Below are 19,561 nucleotides of genomic sequence, written 5' to 3' on the forward strand. Positions count from 1 at the left end.
TGAACCGTCGTAATGGCCGTACAAGGTTTATGGTTTCTGTTTCTGTTCCGTTCACTTTTTGCTCTCGCACGGCTGGACGATGGAAACGCACCGTAGTTTTGGCCCCTCTGACCAGGTCTTGGCGGCCATAATTTGTCGTCCAGTCCATGTAACGTGCCCATGGCCCAAGCAGTCCAGCCGAGCGTTGGTTCATATCTAGTTCAAATACAGCGCACGCACTTGCAACAAATTAAATGCAGTACATTAAACCCGTGCTCACACTTTGGCTTATAAATTTCGACTTGTGCATTTTATTTTCTGCATAACGCTTGCCGTACTCCTCATCTGTCCAACACAGACTGCTTCACGCAGATGCAAAATCGGAGAACGTGAGCTGAGCAGACAGTGGAACCACAGAACAGCTGGTGGAACTTTGTGGCCCAGAAATGGTACGTGACGGAGCAAGTATCCAACCGGTACGACGACCCTCATTGGACCCCTCGTTCATTTCGCTTGCCCAACATTTGACATTTGATGGAACGAAACTTTCACAAGCGGTTTGCGATGCACGAACGGCTAGAGGTTTTTCCTGTTGTGCGACACGTGCGTCGAATGTACGGATACTCACAAAAACTTCTTATTCATATGAATTAAGTTATGGCGTTTTACGTGCCAAAACCACTATCTGATTGAGACACGATGTAATCGGGGACTCCGGAATAATTTGGACCACCCGGGATTCTCTTGAGTGCACCTAAATCTATCTACACGGGTGTTTTCGTATTTCGCCTCCGTCAAAATGCGGTTAGCCTCCGTGGCCGGGATGCGATCCCGCGACTTCGTGCTTAGCAGCCCGACACCATGGCCATATATCAACAGTCACAGCAACGTTGCTGAAAAAGTCAGTGTTGTCTAAGAACAGTGTGTTGCTCATCCGGGCCGTGACAACAATTATGTTCTACAGAAACTTTGTTGCAACTGGTTTCTCCTGTTTCAGGAACTCGCTTAAATAAAGCTGCTTGATCGAAGCAAGCGCCCCACTGGATCCCTTTCACCATCTGAGGTCTTCCAAGGATTTGATCAGAGACAGACAAGTGAAACGTTTTTGCCAGCAAAATTTTACCTAAAGCTTAGCAAAAGGTTTGTAAAATTGTACGAGCCCAATTGATAAACTTTACAAAAATTAAGGAGTTGGCAGGTGCATATGATGCTGCCACTATTCAAAACTGGTTCTGTGAAACCACTCCTCCCCACGCTGTGTATACAGGGTGTTTCAGCGAACACTTTCAAAAAATCTTTAAAAGTTGCCTGTGGCAGATATCACAATTATAGTTCTTGAGCTGGTCTACTCGAAGTGGCGCACAATACCTGCACAAAAAAAATTGAGATGCAAAATAGACTAATTAATAAAAGTTTACTAATTAAGTTTTTAACTAATTACATTATGGCCCATGTTGCAATTTACAAATTTTAGCAGTAGACTTCACAAGGCAGATCCACTTGAAACAAACTCTCAGGATGACACCAGTTTCTAGATATAAGTTCCCTAACTTTGTGGAGAAATGCATTGGCGTTTCAGTTAATTTGTTAACAAAACGTTGTTTCATGCACTGAAGCACACAAGTAATTGGAACGCCGATGCATTTGTCCGCAAAGTTCGGGAACTTATATCTAGAAACTGGTGTCATCCTGAGAGTTCGATTCAAGTGGATCTGCCTTGCGAAGTCCACTGCTAGAATTTGTAAACTGCAATATGGGTCTAAGATAATTAGCTAAAAAGTTAATTAGTGAATTCTTGTTAATTAGTCGATTTTGCATATAACTTTTTTGTACAAGCAGTGTCTGTCACTTCGGGTAGATCGGCTCATAAACTAGAATTGAGCTACCTGCCACAGGCAACCTTTAAAAAATTTTGAAAGTGTTCGCTGAAACACCTTATATGTAGATCAAGACATTTCTGATACAAGTTTCCAATACTGCGCTTCCGCCATGTTGTGGGTCAAAATGACCCTGCCCCTGATTTTCTGCGCTGTTGAGGTTGTCACTGTTCCTATCTCAAATTTTACATACAAATCAAATCATTCTTTTGTTGCTCAACCTTCAACATGACAGTTACACCAAATAGCACAAAACTTACCGGATTAATCTATTTTTTATCCGCCACATTTTGCTGTGATGTAGAGGATCATCCTGTAGTTCACGTGTCTGTTTACAGAACCTTATGTGCTGTATGCGTGTCACATTGTGTCTGTACGCAGAACTAGAAGTACCGAAGCTAGTGATTAAGCTCTAAATGTAAGTCAAGGAACATTACAGTTTTATTGACTTGTATGACTCTGCCCCAAATAATTTCTGAATTGAAGGCTATATGCAATTACTTATAGCTTAGTGGACTTAAATTTGACTTAATATTCTGTTTGCTTTACCATTACCATTCACACTCAATAATAAAAAAAATTAATACATGCAGATTTTAATATGCCTGCTTACATCACTTTTAATTTAATGCCCACATACAGTGTACTGCAGGAAAACTCGCAAGGCTGAAAGAACCGAAACAGCAAAGAAAGCAGCTGCAAAGCAGGTCAGTGAACTTCGGCAGCCTCGGCAAAGCCAACACGTGCAGCACCATAGTCAAAGACAGTATAGTAGCGGCCTATGAAGACATCGCCAAAGATCCAAAGAGGTCCTTGTGGCGCTGGTATGTCAAGTCCGACGAACCCAGAAAGACACAGGCTGCGGCGAAACTGTGTAATCTGAAATTACACACAAGGTAAAGAGGATTGTTGCCTTCAAAAAATAAATAAACGTATAGGAGAAATATTGATTAGACAACGTGAAGTATTAATGAGCAATTACAAACTGGTTTGGACTAACTTACTCTGCATAGAACAGTGTTTCAGATTTCCTTATGATACTGTGTACCTTGTTTTCAATGACATGCAACTAACTTACTCTGTAAACACAGCCACGTTTCATATGGTGAGCACATTACAGCACCAATACTACATCATGCGCATTAAATGGGAAGAGTAATAATATTTAAAGGCACTGCAACAGAGATACTGTAATTACATGTTTGTTTTGGTAACATCAGTGAATGTCAAATAACATGCAATAGCTTATTAGTGAATCAATTAACCAAGTCTTTTTGATTAGCATTTCAATCTTGATTTAGGAAATTTGCAGGCATAGGATGAGTCACATGCCACACAGGTCCCGCAGTGGACAAAACTTAGGCTAATGATGATGACAACTTAAATCACATTCAGACTGTTGTTGTACTCACGCGATTGAAGCTGATAAGTGCTCAAGGCATGCACACTGAGCAATAGCTTGAGAAAAGCACCAGCTTCTAGCTATATCCTTCTCAATATTGCTGAGAAATGCATTAAATTAATTTCGATTACCATTTTCCTGGAAAGCCTCCCTTAAGCAATGTGGAAAAAAGCAAAGTGGAGCATGACTGTACTTTGAGACACACTTAAAGGTCAAATATCTTGAAAGTGGTGCTATTCTCAATATTCCTGTAAGCGGACATGCCTCAAGCACTACCCGACTTCAACCCAGTGACTGCGACAGATACCCTCAAGCACTGCAAGGCTTATACCCAAGTCACATGGGCACTTTCAGAGTTTTTTGAACCAAAAATCCTTTACTTCAAGAGAGGATGCGCACGCTGTCACACAGGCGCATCAGAGGAGGCCTAGTCGAAGGGACCTTTGAGTCAAGGGAGCCCACACCTGTTCTTTGAAATCTCAAGAGAATACTCTTGAGCCTAGAGGGCATATCTGACAGAAGAAAAAATTCTGTGTAAATACAGAAGTTCAATATTTAGCTGTTAAAAAGAAATCTTACTGTATTATCGAAGTTTCTAAGAACACTTTCATGACACATGCAATCGAAATTATGAATACGTTAGTACAGCAGTGCTGGCATGGCCTGTTGCCAGCAACAATGTCGTCACAACATGGGTGCCAAGTGTGATTTGGTTATCGGCTGCTACACATCAAAGTGTCCTTGCTTTTTTTTTTTTTTTCTGCTTATCATTACCTTTTTTCATAACTTGTCATTTTGCATTTTAGGGTCCATTGTGCTTTCTGTTAAAAGCTTTAGCAGAGACAATCCAGAGACCGTGTAGCACTGGCACATATCTCTTGTACTAATGTTCCTTTGAAAGCTCTATGCTCCTTAACTTCAAAAATCCTTTGGTATGTCCATGTGATTTGAGTATTAGAAGTATACCATAAACGAATATTGAATGAAAATTTTTTTTCTTGTTTCTGTTGCTTGTGTTGTTTCTTTCGCTTTCTATTGTGGAGCCTCTATTCCCTCAGAGCACAACAAATGCTGAATTATGTTGTAGCGCACTACTACGTGCCGCAGTGGTCCAAACATGGTCAACTGCGAACTGAACCTTAACTGAAATCAATTAGCAACAAATTTTTTATGCAGTGATATCACACAAAACAAACATAATTTGTTTCTTTACTTTCCAAAGATTTTGTTTGCCTGTTTTAATTTGTACCAAATCAGCGTTATGCTTTTTGTGGTTGTTTGCACTATATGTATATTTCTTTCCCTCTTTTTTGCAAACACATTCGATGTGTTTGTATTGCCCCCCTCCCTTCTCCTGAGTAATGTCTTCGGGCCTCCAAGATGATAATAAATTAACTTAGATTAATTTACTGACATTTGCCACTGCTAGTACTGCATTACTGAAAAAAGGCATGATTATCTTCTTTACAGGGTCTTTAAAACTTCTGACTCTTCACTTATTAAGGAGGTGGTACTATATGTCTTAAAATTCCAGAAATTCAGCTAGTTGGTTCTGCTACCTGTCCAAAGTAGTGCTGTTACATTTCAGATCAGATATTGTGCTCAGCAACACCACAGTTACTCTAGTAAAAAGCTGGAAGCAGTTGCTTTTAATAATGAAATGCCGCATTCACTGTAATTTCCCACCAGTAGCGTCCATGCACTTTCATAACAATCTGATACATATCAATGTTGCCAAAGGCACCTCACCTTTAAGACATAGTCATTCCCTGTCAAAGTGTATGTACGATTTCCTATCTGGAACTTGACGGCTGGAAGCTTAGGCACATCTTCACATTTCACTGTGTACTGGAGAAGGAAAATTTTAGCTTAACACAACAATTTATACAGCAAATGCAGTACAAGACAAAAGCAGTAACACATGGGCAACAGATTACACTGTTTAGGAGAGGTAAGTTCCTAGGACATAAAACAGCAGAAAACAAATGCTTAGAATAAAAATAAATATGCCTTTTGAATGCTTCGCTTCTGTTTATTGTAGACAGTGTATTAAGCTATAACCACCATCCAGGAGATCAAAAAGCTTACCGAATGCATTATATGTGCAACAGCCTGCCATATATCTGGTGCTTTCAATAAAGAAAATGCTATGGTAAACTGAACTACATGTGTTGCGGTGGCCAAAGATGTAGGCAGTAATTTCAACCCACTGGCTACCAAATACTATGCACGCCATGAGGCCCTCCATACTGATTATTTTTCCCACTTATGGGCACTATGGAAACTTTCACTAAGTACTGAATGTATAAGGAAATGTAACCTCTGCTGTCATTGACAAGCACTGCCATCTACCTGCAAAATTGTCAATCAATTATAGAGTATATTACTCATCATGCCATCTATAAATAAATTTTTTAACCAACCATGCCTCCAGCCCGGCGAATCGCTGGCTTTGGAAATATGACCCCTGTTGTTGGGCCTGCCAGTCTGCCAGCTTTGGTGGCCAATGGCTTAAAACAAGACTAGGAAGACATAGAGTTGTATACAATTAACACGCATAGCTGTCTCTGTGCGTCAGCTCTATGTGCCTTTGCCTGCCATCATAATATTGTGCCATTTTATTATTACTGCCTAATATGAAACAACTAGTTCAAACAAGAGTGAACAGTCATTAAATTTCAGCAGCTCAATAGCAGGTAGCTGTTCAATTGCATAAAGTCAAAAATGTCCTTACTTGACCATGCGAGTAAGGATAGGCACCAATAATTTTCTGAAGCTTCATGACTTCTAAGGAGGGTCCGGCCATTAGTGATGTGCCGGTGTCTGCTATAGCCTGACAGCCATTCACACAAAATCTCAGCGAGCTGTTTTCCACAGATATCCTGAAATATACGAAAAAAGTGGTGTGTTATGTAAGCACAGCCCACAAGTGACAGAGGGAAGCAATCTTGTACACTTACTCCAGCTACAGACATTTTCTGCTGGACAGCTACTCTAATGCTCTCAATCCTGCTAGCTCTGCTGCTAAATACTTTTTGTACAGTCAATGCTACACCAAACACAAGTGAAACAGGTTCGAGACCTGTGTTAAGAATAAATCAAGACAAGGGCAGTGGTTAGTACTGTTATTATAACTTGCTTTACAGCACGTAAGTGGGAATGGACATGAATGACACAAACAATTGCTGCCACCAGGTGCTTTGTTTGAAGATACACCTACTGTATTTGCAGAGATACAATTTTATCACAAATATAATGGATGTGGCAACTCAAGGTGAATACAAAAAATTTATGTGTGGTTCTGCTATCACAAACAAAAGAGACCAGTGGAGCTAGGATAAGGCCAGTAAAGTAGTGCCAAACTGCACAGAAGACACACGAGCGCCGGCAACGCCTCCCTAATGCGTCTAGTACGGCGTCCGCGATTCGTGTGGCCAACGCGGTAGTAGTAGACGCTGTGGTTGTCTCTACTCTGTACAGAGCTGCGGGCAAAGAGGACATCGAGGCACCCTAGCAGCCGCCAGAGGAGAATGCTCCCCCTCCCTTGCCTGACCCCCCTGTCTCGCGCGCCACAGGAGGAGGGGAGGAGGGGCGTGAGGCGAGGGAGGAGGAGATAGGCTGACCCCCCCCGCCTCGCTCACATGCCCGCCACACCCTCTCCCCTGCTAGGTTCCGCCCACCCTCGCCATGTCGCTATGCTGCGCGATGATATTTTTGTACTCTGCTTTCACTCTCTCTCAGCTCTCTCTTCCCCAGCTCAGCGAAGCTGCGAACGTCAAGAGAAACCTAGCGAGGTTCTAACAGCTCCACTGTAAAATATACGTGTTGTAGCAAAATAACAATGCATTATGCAACCATATCTGTGGGATTGGAACATATAGTACTGTTCAGCACAGAATGATAGCCAATTGGGTACTGTATGTGTATTTGTGCTGATCCGCCTACATAGGCATAACCTATCATAGCCTGTCATAACCTATTATAGGCATAACCTGCCACAGCCTGCTGAACTATGCTAAAACAATACAACAGGCATGCAATACATAAGACAGAGAGGCCAGATGCATGTGTGCTAGTCTGCTGCACTTGCACATTGATACCACATAGATGTTCACTGTTGAAGAATGCCCTTGGACCTAAAGATTACAAAAATGAATTCGTACAGTAGCCAAACTTTTTTTGTTGTAGGAACCATTATGCTGTGTTCTGCTGTCACTAATTGTAGACCTGCCTTCCAGACATCAGAATGTTGACTTTTCTACAGAGCTTACTTGCCTTGCAGCTGAGATCATTGCATTTTGTTACATTAAATTTAGGGAAAAACATATCATGCTTCATGTATGGTATCAAGTATGGCTTTGAATACAGCAGGATATGGCTTTTTCAGGCAGCTAATTTTGTAAAAATTCTTTAGGCAGTAATTGATAAGTCATGCAGATATTATTATTAATCATGTAAACATATACAAACACCACAAAGAAAAAGAAAAGCAGGCTAGGAATTGTCTCCTAAAAAGAACACCATGCCCACCCGCTTGAAGAGCAGAAAAAAGAAAGGAGAAAGAGAATAAAGGTAAAAGAAGAATAAAGAAAGAGGAGGGCACTCCACTAACACTTCACACACACACAAAGTATGAGCATTACAGACGAGAGTCTGGTCCCGTGGTCATGAAGAACTCAAGCACAGCTTAGTGAGCCTCATACTGAGTTAAAGTATGACCTTTTGAAAACAATATATTGTTAAGCGCAGTTCAAGCAAGATCAAAAACACCTGCACACCATCCACATGTCCTGCACATTCTTGTTTATCACTTATTGAACTTGAAATGACACTCGCCTTTGTGAAAGAGTGAACAAACAGAGTATAAGCACAGTGTTTGACATATAAGAATTACAGTTTTTTTTTCATACAAAGAAATAGATGAAGCATTTATGCATTCGGTGCTCAGCCTTAATGCCCTTGCTTCCCCAAAAGAACAGGCAAAATTGGATAACCGAAGCAGTGAAGATATCAGCATTGGTTATGAGTGCCAACACTACTACTTTGTCTGAAAAATGAACAGAAATTTTTAAATGCTACCTAGTATGTATGTGGGCCATCTGTCTGCTCTTAAGTGAATGCAAAAAAATTGGCTAGGCTGTATTAGGGATGCAGCTGCAGTGGGGTACGTGAAACATCTTGTGTATTCTGCAGATGGTGTATGGGCACTAGGGCACAGAAATGATGTAATTAAATGCAGAGGTTACATCTATTTACACATGAGAAAGCATACATGCCTGACTTATGTTACATCTAATTCGCATTTTACGGTTTGATTTTGCAATTGTGCTCGCTTCTTATGCGAAGTGGGCTTGTTTGTTTTGCAGAGGGTGTTCGGGCACTAGTACAGTAAATAAAGGGCCCCCTTACTGAGGGCACCCAAGACTGCCCCGTGCCTCGTGCACTCGCAGATGGTTGAGAATCCTACGCTTGCCTCAATCTCCTGTGCTTGCTCTCCGCACAGCGACAGACATGTTCCGTCACGGTCAGAGGGGTTCAATATCTCTTTGTCTTGCTGCTCAAGTTTTCTCACGCCATTTCTGAACCATTTCTTTCGAACGCAGGGGGGCCATAGCCAAGCAAGCACGAAATGTCTGCAATAATTCTACACTTGTAGGCCTAATAACTCCTGATGAGTACCAGTATGAGTTTGATAAATTATACCTACAATAGCATAGTGAGCTGGTTGACCTCCCTGCCTTTCCTCTCTTTGCTATCTCTCTCTCTCTCTCTCAAACACAACCATTCCTGTTCGGATGGACAAACATACTGCCGAGCTACACCTCTCTGAATGCTGCACGAGAGTCTAAATTTAGCTCCGACTGCGCACTGCGTAGCAGAAAAACTTTTGTGCACATAATGCATGCGTCATCAAGTGATGACTTTTTCATCTTCACAATGATACCAAAGTAATTAAGGCACATGGATAGCATGGTTACAAAGATATAAGTGATAATACTATAACATGTTTTGTTACAAGTGGTTTTAGTAAGCAACCTCCTTTGATAAATTTTAAGCACGTTTTAAGTCAAAATCATTTGAAGATGTCATGTAGCATGTGCATGTGTGGTGTCTATGGTCTATGTATAACATGCGTTGGTATTGAATAGGCCATATGTATTGAAAGATACATAGCAGGCTGTGAAAAAGCTGTGAAAATGTTGTGTAAACCAAGTTGACGAAACCTTGACTCATACCATAATTCAATTGATCTTCATGTTTAGAATGACCCTTATTATGATGTGAAAGAAAGTAAGGCTCTGTTTCTCATTACAAACACAAGCTCAGATTAAACAAAAAATTTCAGCAAACTTTTTAAAGCTTACCCATCCATTGCAAACTGCCAGTAGCCTTTCTTTGTGAGAGGTACATAATCAATGGAGCCCTTATAGAAGCGCTTGTCCACACCGCCAAATGTAATTTCACCACCAGTTGAAGAATTGTTGTTTCTAAAAGGAACAGACAAGAAGGAACAGAAGTGTTAAGTAATAAAAAGAAAACAAGATGGCCATAACATTCTTCGCAAAAGTAACTGGCCTTTTCCTTTATTCGAAAATGTGCCGCTGACTTCTTGATGCGCCAGTAATACAAAGACTGTGCAAAAAGCCAAGCAAGACTGTACATCTTTAAAGCATAAAACCAACCAAAAAAATACACTTTATTTCAAGGAACACCATACTGAACTAATAGAAAACAGAGTTGTGCAACCGATTTTTCAGCTGGGGCAGAACTTGAAGCCAGAACAAAATATGAATTCACTTGCCTGTAGTCATGACTTGTTCTGAAATACTTGCCGTTGGTTGGCTGCTTTGATGGCATATAAGACTTCAATAAAAGAAATTTTAAATTTGTGCAGGATTACTCTCATGATTTGTATTTATTTATTATTTCACCATACTACAGGCCAGATTTTCTAAAGCAGGAGTGGACTATGATAAAAAAAACTTGTATGAAATGTGGGTGCCAGATACACAGCATTAACAAACAAAAAATTTATAAATATGAGTATTCACACTAACAGATGAACAGGATTATATTTCTGCACCCATAAAAAAATTAATTCAGACAAAAAGCATACTAATGTAACATTTGTTCAAGCTGCCTGCAAAAATAAGTGGCCTCAAAAAAGTTTTAGGACGAGTGTTCCAGGCAGAAATCGTCTTGGGGAAAAACCTGTTTAAATGCATTTGTTTTCACAAATATTCAGTGCATGATCATGTGTGTGTCAAGTCCTTTGGGTACTTAATGGCTGGGCATATGAAGGTATAGACATTCGTAACTCACATTTTAAAATATTACGTACATACACTATGCGAGCATATTTTCTATGCATTTTTAATGTTGGAATGTCATTTCTACGCATAAGCTTAATAGGGGATTCATTCCTTTTATATTTCCCCAATATAAATCTGACAGCTTCCCTTTACAACACCTCTAGCTTATATCCTGTTTAATTTGGGGATCCCAAGTCATGTAAGCATATTCTATTTTAGACCTGACGTACATATTGTGTACCAATGATTGAAGCTTTGCTGGAGCTTTTCATAATTTCCTCCTGAAAAAACAACTCCCTAAAGATTTATGCACAAATGTCAGAAATGTGAGCTGGCCAGGGAAGCTTTGAAGTGAGTGTAATTCCTAAATATTTGTGTGTTTAGTTACCTGTACTATTTCTTGATTTTAAGGTGTATAAACATAAAAACTAGGCTGCACTTCACTTGTGTTTCTTAACAAGACGTTTTTTGAAGGTTAACTTCTATGTCCCATATTTGACACCACTGCCCCACCTTCCAACATCTGGTCTTGTATAACAGCACGGTCAATTCCACACAATATTTCTTCATATATAATACAGTCATCAGCAAAAAGTCTTATACACAGAGTCAGACACTAATTCAGTTAAGTCATTTAAATGCACTAAACGTAAGAACAGCAAAGGACCCAGTGCACTGCCTTGCGGCACACCAGAAGAGACAGTAAGGTTATTGAAAGCCTTATCATCCACCACAGCAAACTGATTTCTATTTTGCAAATACGCTTTCATCCACTTCACTAAATAACAAGAAAGATAAATGAATTACAGTATATGCAACAGTTTCCCATGTGATACTTTGTCGAATTCTTTGTTGAAGTCTATAAAAATGCATCTATTTGCCCTGAGTGACCTAATGGCATTAAAAATATCATGTACAGTGGTAAGAAGCTGAGTCATGCATTATCCCTTTGTGAAACCGTGTTAAAATGGGGACAGAATTTTTTTGTTAGACAACAAGGACCTAATATAACTAGCTATGATGCACTTCCATAAGTTTCAATCAAATAGAAGTAACTGACACCTACAACTCATCAATATTAGCTTATCACCATTCTTATGTATTGGCACAACGCCTGCTGTTTTTCAGTCTGCTGGAAGTTAAATTGTATTTAATGAAAACTGAAAAAATTTTGACATATATTCTGCAATTTGTGCTGCAAAGCGTTTCAAGAATACGTCTGCTATTCCATCTGTGCCTTGAGTTGTTATCAGTGGTATAACTAACTTAGAAAATTTCTTCTTCGTGGCATAGCTGTCCTTCAAAGAAAAATCACTATGATAGCACAGGTTAAATGTGTTATATCAGCTGCATTATTTATAAGCTGATCGTTTATTGTAATTATTTCAACACTTCACTGTGCCCGAGATAATGCCAGAATTTCGACGGGTCCATTCTTAGGAATTCGGGAAGCATAGAACTGAAATAATGACGCTTAGCCTGTTTCACTTTAGTTACAAAATTATTTTTGAATTCTATGACAGTATTCAGGCACATGTTTCCTTCCTCCCTGTTCATTTTAATTTACATTTAATGTATACTATTTCACGACTAACCCAAGGGTTATTGCGATTTTTGGTAACCCTTTTCACAGGTACACATTTTTCAACACAGGAAGAGACCACTTTCTTAAAATGAAACCATAAGCTATGAACATTTTTGGAACTAATATTGATATCAAGTGTATCAGCTCCAAGCAGTCAACGATTGATTTCTAACTGAGTGCATTGTGCACCACAGTTCTATGATCAAGAGAAAGTCAATGATGGAATATCCATCTAAGTAAATAGCCAAATGCTTCTCAAAAGCTATTCACATTATTAAAGGAATGATGCACTTGACAGAGTATATTTATTGCAGTGAGGATATTTAAATAGTGTTGGTAGTTTCGTTGCATAATTCCATAGAGAACAAAGCCATTAACGAACACATATTCGGTGGTAGTATAGGTGGACAGCATGTGCATCTCAAAGAGCTTTAATAGTTGGCATTGGGTGAGGAACATGCCCCGAAATTCGGTTGCACGAGAGCAAGTGCCGTACGCATTGTCGGTTTTTTATCAGCAGTGAAAGTCCAACCTCCAACCATGAAAACTGGTGAAAGAGTGAAAGAAAGCTAAAGAAAACTAAACAAGGCAGATCCTCTTTGTTCAGTGTTCTGCATATCTTTTTGCAATTGCTTTAAGCATAATGTTTTGATGAAGTAGGAGGGCAGGTAGTCTTGATTAAATAAGAGCTTCAATTAAATTATGCAGCTTTTAATTAAAGTGCATCGAACTTCCTTTAGATTACATTTAGTAATTAAAGTTCTGAATGAATTCTACATCACAGTCATATAAACTGACAGTACGCTTTGAGTGTTAGAATGATAGAAAGAAGGGCTCATGGTTTGAAAAGTTAGGTGCAGAAAATACAGACAAAAGAGGAATTTGAAAGCTGGTTCATACTAGTAGACATTTGTGCTGACCCTTTCGTTACTCTTAGCACACATTTTCTAATGCCTAACATTTTTAACCATCAATGCTTTGAGTGTGGCCAAGTGGATAAGGCAACAGACAAGAAACATGAATGTATAACATGATAGGAGACAGAATTAGCTCACCGATTTAGAAAGAAAGAAAAAACAGGTTGTGGTAAAAGGCCCTGCAAGACCATGTTGTCAAACACTGTGTTTGCACCGGATGCAGCAATGTTTTTAAAGCCCAGACCTAAGATACCATCAAACTTGGCTGCCACAAAAGTCAAACCTGGCTCAGTGACTGCTTCAGCAAAAGTCTGGTTCTGAACCTGCAACAATCAGACGAAGGTGCATTACTCCACATGAAACACAACGATGCTCATTCAAAATAAACAGCTTTTAGCAGATGCCCTTTATCAAAGCGACAAAAATGAGCAACATGAAGAATCTGGCTGTAAGTGTGAAAGTATTAGTATATCTTTACATTGAGCCTCTGATTCAATTTTCTAATTAGTCTGTCACAATGTATTATACCTGGTAGTTCACTTTGGGCAAGCATTTATAAGTAATACTACAATAGAGCAGAAATGTAGCTGGCAAATAGTGATAAATTTCAGCTGAACAGCAAGTGTGTCATCTTCATAGTAAGCATGGTGAATGACAGAAAGCTATTACATTTCAAAGGGCCAAGAAAGTTGTGTTCATTGCAGAGTGCTTGTGAACTTAGAATGTCCCTTCAATATAATGCATTCAACTTTGACGTAAAAACGTGTGTGAAAAGTTCATCCGTTCAAGCATAATGCAGCAGTCCTTGGTGGAACAGACAAACCATCTGATATTTGTAACAAGCTGGCACACCAATACCTTTCAGTCAATCTAAAATCGTGCTACAGTGACCTCTTTTGTCTCCTTGCTCTTGTGTTCTTTGTTAGGTGCTGTTTCTCCAAATGATGTATCACAAACTGTCTCCCTTTTTAAAAAAAGTGAGGATTATGACCAATATGCTGTGATTAACAAAGCTTTCAAGAAATGCTTCAAATCCCATGCGAAATCTTTGTTCACAAAAATAGAACAAGGCTTCATTCAGGAAGCTGAAATGCCTTTTTAGAGCTGTGTTAATTGCATCGGTCTGGCTAAGGTGCAACTTCTTTTAACATGAATTCACAGTCTGACAAGAGAATATGTAATCAAATCATCGATTTCATTCTTTTCAATCTAGCTCAGCAATATTCCTTAGTTAATCTACTGTCTTGCTGCAGCACAGTGTCGGTCATCTTCTTGTGTTTGTGTTCGATGCAGTTTCCACAGTGTGCGTAACAAATCAGCCCAGCAACCCTGCTTATTGGGATAGAAATGCCCAGGCCAAACTCACTCACATCAATCCCTGCAAGTGAAACTGTGTCAACACTCAGGAAGCCAGTCATGCTTCCTGTGCCATAGCGCAATGAAATGGCTGTGCCATTCTTACGGTACGTCCTTGATTTTGCATGGTCATACTTCTTGTGGAGCACTGTAACAAGAAAGTCAAGAAGAACAATGATATTTGTGTAGCTCGTGAATAAGATACCAGTTCCACTTGAATGTTTTCATTTAGACAAGTTGAACAGGCACTGCAGCTCCCAAAGGGGCAACTGTAGCTAAAATGCTGCTTTCGTAAAAGCAACTTTTGCCTACTGTAAAAGAACAGTGTCGAAAGAAGGTGTGCTTCATGTTCTGAAATAAATATAGAATAAGAAGTATCATAAATTGAGGTTAATTCTGTCTAAACATGAAGAGATGATTAGATTTCTTGCATATGGGACATCATCAGCAGGAGTGACATATCTTGTTTCATGCACGGTAACTGGCAATATGTACGATATATATTGCAGTGGCCACTCATGTTATCAGCAAAGCTATGCCCATGCATTGCAAAAACCAAGCGTTCATTATCAACTGGATGTTTTTTTCTTCTAGGCAGAAAATTTGTTGGTGGTATTCTTGACAATCGAGTAAGTAACCAATTGAGTAACCATTTCCATTCTCTAGGCATGCATCCAGCTACATGTACAACCAGTAACTTTGGAAAGAAAACTAGTGCAAAGTCTCTCAAAGTGCATAAATTCAACATTTATACATGTATAGTCTACTGCTTGTAGTCTCGAGGATAAAGTATGCTGTTCTCTCAAATCAATGCAGAAGTTGTTGAGGAAATAAAAGGTACCCATGCAGTGTGAATCACTATTTCCTAATACACGAGAGAATTATTATTATGAATTGCAACATTTTATTATGTTATTATGTTATTAGTATTATGTTTTATTATGTTATTATGTTTATTATGATATACAGAAGCTTACGGCAGGCAATGTTGGTCCATTTGCAGCGTCTTGAAGGAACCCACAGGTTAGATGAGCCAGTGTCAAAAACCACGCGGAAAGGTTGCGGAGGTACTCCTATGCTGATTGGTCCGTAATATTGAGCCTGAAAAAAGGTGTATTAACCAGGAACATATCAAGGCATTCATTTCTACAGACTTGTCTTCACTTATTAAATTGAATTCCAGTGACCATCGCAGAGGTTCTACAATAAAGAACAGATAGTATAGCAGATGAATACAAATGGTAGGCACTCCCAAATAACAAACAGCAGGGAAATGCAGTCAGGTGTGGAAAAGAATTATGTGCTTATGAAAATAGAAAATTTGCAAGCACAGGATGTAGCTGGTTGATACAAAATGGGCAGTTAGAAATAACTGGGAGAAGATTTCAACCTGTGGTGAACAACAGACAGGTGATGAGTTTTTGGAATACCAATGCAGAGCATGCTAACAAAGATAGTGGCTATAACTCTGACCTTACTTTTTTGTCTTGCCTTATGTGGCCTTCTCATGCACTCATTAAAGATCGGTAACCATGAAAACAATGGGGCCAGTACAGTCAAAGTATGTAACAAGAGGGCAAGGATAGTATGTTTACAAAATTGTTGAACAGATTAATCAGTCTAGGTGTATGCACTTAATTAATTGGGAACCCACTTACAATACTAATATAAGAAATAATACGCTGGTTTGTACTATTGCGAAATGCCTAGCACTTCAACCCAAATTAAGTCTGATTCAGATGTATACTTGCAATAAACAAATATGTACTACTGGGAAGGAGATGCAGGTCTCACTTAGTTACAACACATGGCTTCGATAACTTTCCTAACATGTCAAACTTTTTAACAAGAAGTCTTCCCATAAATGAACAGCCTGTGATGGAGTGCTACTATGTGCTTGTGTAGTGCATGTGGAGTCACCATACAGAGAATGTGATTAACATGCTGAACTGAATGTGGAACTGTGCCAGCATGTTTGTTTCACATGATATTGCTACACGAGCATGTTACACCTGTGAAAACATCTTTGAGTTGGTCTCGTGTAGAAAAATGCTATTCATATCAGTTTGGAAATGTACAGCATTCATTTCCACAAAACTAGAAACCGTAAAAAACACCATTATTTTATTTTGATATCTGGTGGAAAGTGCTTGCAGTTATTTTTCGCACTGTAAGCTCTAAAGCACCTTTCTAAAAGCTATAGGAACATCGGACAAGCTGCCTGCACTATTCAGTTTTATTTTCTTTTACATTTTTGTTCATTGTTCTTCCTGTGCGCCTTTCTTATATGACTTTATTTCAGATTTTTGTGTTACGACAAGCTATTAACACCAGTGCATGTTTCATACTTGTGTCCTAATTGCACTGCATAATATTCTGAATGAATAAATGAATGAATGAATGAATGAATGAATGAATGAATGAATGAATGAATGAATGAATGAATGAATGAATGAGCTTGAGATTCTGAAAATCAGGCACATTGTTTCTTTCTTTATAATTAAGCATTCAACAAGAAATAATTATGTCTGTGTCACTGACACAGGGCAACAGAACAGTAAGGTTGCTTAGCTACTGAAAAGAAAACATAGAAAGTGAGCAAGATGAATGAGAAGGTAAATTAATATGTGTACCCACATTTCATGTCACCTGGAAAGACTAGAAAGAAAACGTGTGGGCATGCGAATTAGAAAATAGAAAAATAAATATGCTAGACATGGCACCAATAACAGGTTAGAATGTCCCTGAAAAGATAATGACATAGGAGGCTAAATAATTGAACAAACCTTTGAATACTTCACTGCTTGTCAGTACTGTTAAATTCATTGCTATTCAATCTTTTGCATCTATTCACACTTCCATATATTGCAAGACTCGCATGCAATGTCTCTGAGGCATAGTGTAGTCTGAGGCCTTCAACGTAAAAAATAACACAGTGTCACTGTGCCAACTCCCCAAATGAGCACTCAGACTATTGTTTTGGCGAGAAAACCTCCATGCAGGTAAACTGGGACGTTGTACAGGAACATGCTGATCACTCACATCAAGGTAGTTTGATAGTGGTTCTGGAATTGGCAGTTGTCCACCTTCTTCACTGTAGTATTTTGGCTGGGCCACAGTTAGTTCAGTGTCTACCTCGCCCAAAGTTCGCCTCACAGACTTGAATCGGTGTAAGGGAATGCTGGAAGTAAGAGAAGAAAGCAAGGATCAAACTTAGTGCAGAGGGTTCTGTCACACACCCCACAGGTTCACATTAACTGAGAAATATTCTATGAGTGGGTAGGGAGAGCAAACAGGGAAAGAAAAGAAGAAGTAAAAAAAAACTGCTTCTATACAAGTACTCCTGGCCAAGTTTGGAATAGACATCCGATTCAAGTCACTGTGCTGTATCCTGGGACAAAGTATCTGCTTGGATAATGGCATTAAGAAAAGGCTCAATATTCTATACAATCATATTTGCATTCTCAGTAAGGAACTATAAGAGTGATGGCAATGGCTCGTACAGGTACAGGTACTCTTGCTAAACCTCAGTGCACCTCAGGTCATTCTGACTAGTGTATATGTCTGATGGCTGTCGCAGGTTTTTCCATCAAGCATCCCATCCACTGCAGGCGATACAGCAAATAAAATTAACAAATGGGAAGAATTGGCATACACTTGTAGTAGCGTAAAGGCTCAGAAACGAAGAATTTCTAAAAAAAAAACATTTATCTGGTTTGTTGCCCCAGACAATAAAAAGGAAAGAAAAAAAGAAATTGATATTATTGATATTAATATTTCAAGCCTACAGATCGAATAATTTCATGGGGCAAATATATTTTATCATGGCAACTACAGCATCGAGTGAGGAACAATGCACCTCAAAACAGTAAACTCAAACATTGTTGCGGTTCAGAGATGTGCATCTTTGCAGCTATTGCACGGTGCAAACTTATATCTTGCGTCTACACATGTATGTCTAGGTAAACATGCCCTTCCGGAGGACCACTAAAGTTAGACAATATATTAAATACACAAAGCTAGGAATGATTAAAAAATTTATTTTTCAATGTCTTGATTTTGCTTGTGTTGGTAAATAGCTCAGTACGCTAATAAATCTTACTGTGAAATGATGTGGTGGCATATGAACAACATATTACTTTCTCACGCATTCGAGCTTCTTATCATATCCTTAACAGGTGCACTGTTCAGAAACACCTGCCTCTGAGGTTGTTCTCTGCACATCCGGAATGACAGTATTTCAGCAAATGAGATGCTCAAAATTTCGAAACATTTACTTAGGTACTTTTCAATGACCACTCACAATAATGGCTGAATATGAACATAGCAGGCTACATATTAAACTAGACTTTTTTTTGGGGGGGGGAGGGGGGTGCACTATATCGGACCTCGGGGACACGTGCAGGTGTGCCACCCTGTGGCTGCGCCACTGGTGTGGAGATCGATCTCAACGGCGATTTCCCAGCAAGAGCGCAAGTCAGAAAAAAAATAAATAAATAAAATAAATAAGCGACGCGCTCCAGCGCGCGTCGCGATCTGTTCACCTGATGAGGGTTGTCGTCGAGGCGACCAGGGCCAGGAGAGTGAAAACGCGGAGCGACTCGCACATATCCTCCGCGCCCTGGGACTCGACAAAAGAATGCGACGCCTCGACGCGCGCGCGGCGATGCCGTCGCCCCGTAGCCGCACGCGCGCGGCTCTGCAGGCCGAGGCGCGATGGCGGCCGGCCTGAGCAGCAGCATTCAGGTTCCGTCTCGAACTTGACCTCCCCGGAGCATCGTTGGCGCTCCCTCTTATCGACGCGGCCTGGTTCCGTTTACGTGGCTCACTGGTCCCTGAACATCATGCGCGAGGGCATTCACACGGCAGCATGCGCCGGCGTCCCCTCCCTCCGCGCGCTCCATCCAGCAGAGCGCGTGCCTCGACGACACCACGGAAAGATCGAGGCGGTCAGTTCTGCAGCGGTTTGCATTCGGCAATGAGAAAGGAACCGCCTATGCTACTTTCTCACATTCCTTTATTATTTTTTTTTCTGAGCAGTCTTTGTCGTTCGTGGTATTGACGAGGCCCAAGCGGCGACTCATTAGGAATCGAGCTTTGGAAGTAACGCGCTGAAGCGTCATAAACCCGAA

The 19,561-nt window shown here is 40.0% G+C and overlaps 1 protein-coding gene and 1 long non-coding RNA gene across 2 annotated transcripts; one reads left to right on the forward strand and one right to left on the reverse strand.

Moving 5' to 3' along the window:
* The first annotated feature begins 53 nt into the window (after positions 1-53).
* Positions 54-3,957, forward strand: LOC142578889 (uncharacterized). Its single transcript, XR_012827330.1, has 3 exons — positions 54-428; positions 977-1,119; positions 2,499-3,957. It is a non-coding gene; the product is annotated as an uncharacterized LOC142578889 (long non-coding RNA).
* Positions 2,428-19,395, reverse strand: LOC142578884 (lysosomal aspartic protease-like). Its single transcript, XM_075688556.1, has 9 exons — positions 18,974-19,395; positions 17,472-17,610; positions 15,407-15,530; positions 14,444-14,577; positions 13,212-13,396; positions 9,624-9,746; positions 5,993-6,140; positions 5,008-5,106; positions 2,428-2,735 (listed from the first exon to the last, which is right to left on the reverse strand). Exons 1-9 carry the CDS (start codon positions 19,036-19,038, stop codon positions 2,565-2,567), a joined length of 1,188 nt encoding a protein of 395 aa, XP_075544671.1. The 5' UTR covers positions 19,039-19,395; the 3' UTR covers positions 2,428-2,564.
* Positions 19,396-19,561: the final 166 nt, after the last annotated feature.

Source organism: Dermacentor variabilis, chromosome 4 (assembly GCF_050947875.1).
Source record: "Dermacentor variabilis isolate Ectoservices chromosome 4, ASM5094787v1, whole genome shotgun sequence".
NCBI classification, from domain to species: Eukaryota; Metazoa; Arthropoda; class Arachnida; order Ixodida; family Ixodidae; genus Dermacentor; species Dermacentor variabilis.

Excerpts from the sequence above, each read along its gene's own strand:
- LOC142578884 (XM_075688556.1), bottom strand. The coding sequence starts at position 19,038 with ATGTGCGAGTCGCTCCGCGTTTTCACTCTCCTGGCCCTGGTCGCCTCG. Across the intron at positions 6,141-9,623 it reads TGGCAGTTTGCAATGGATGG|GATATCTGTGGAAAACAGCT; the intron begins GTAAGCTTTAAA and ends CGTATATTTCAG. Across the intron at positions 2,736-5,007 it reads GGAATGACTATGTCTTAAAG|ATTACACAGTTTCGCCGCAG; the intron begins GTGAGGTGCCTT and ends GTGTAATTTCAG.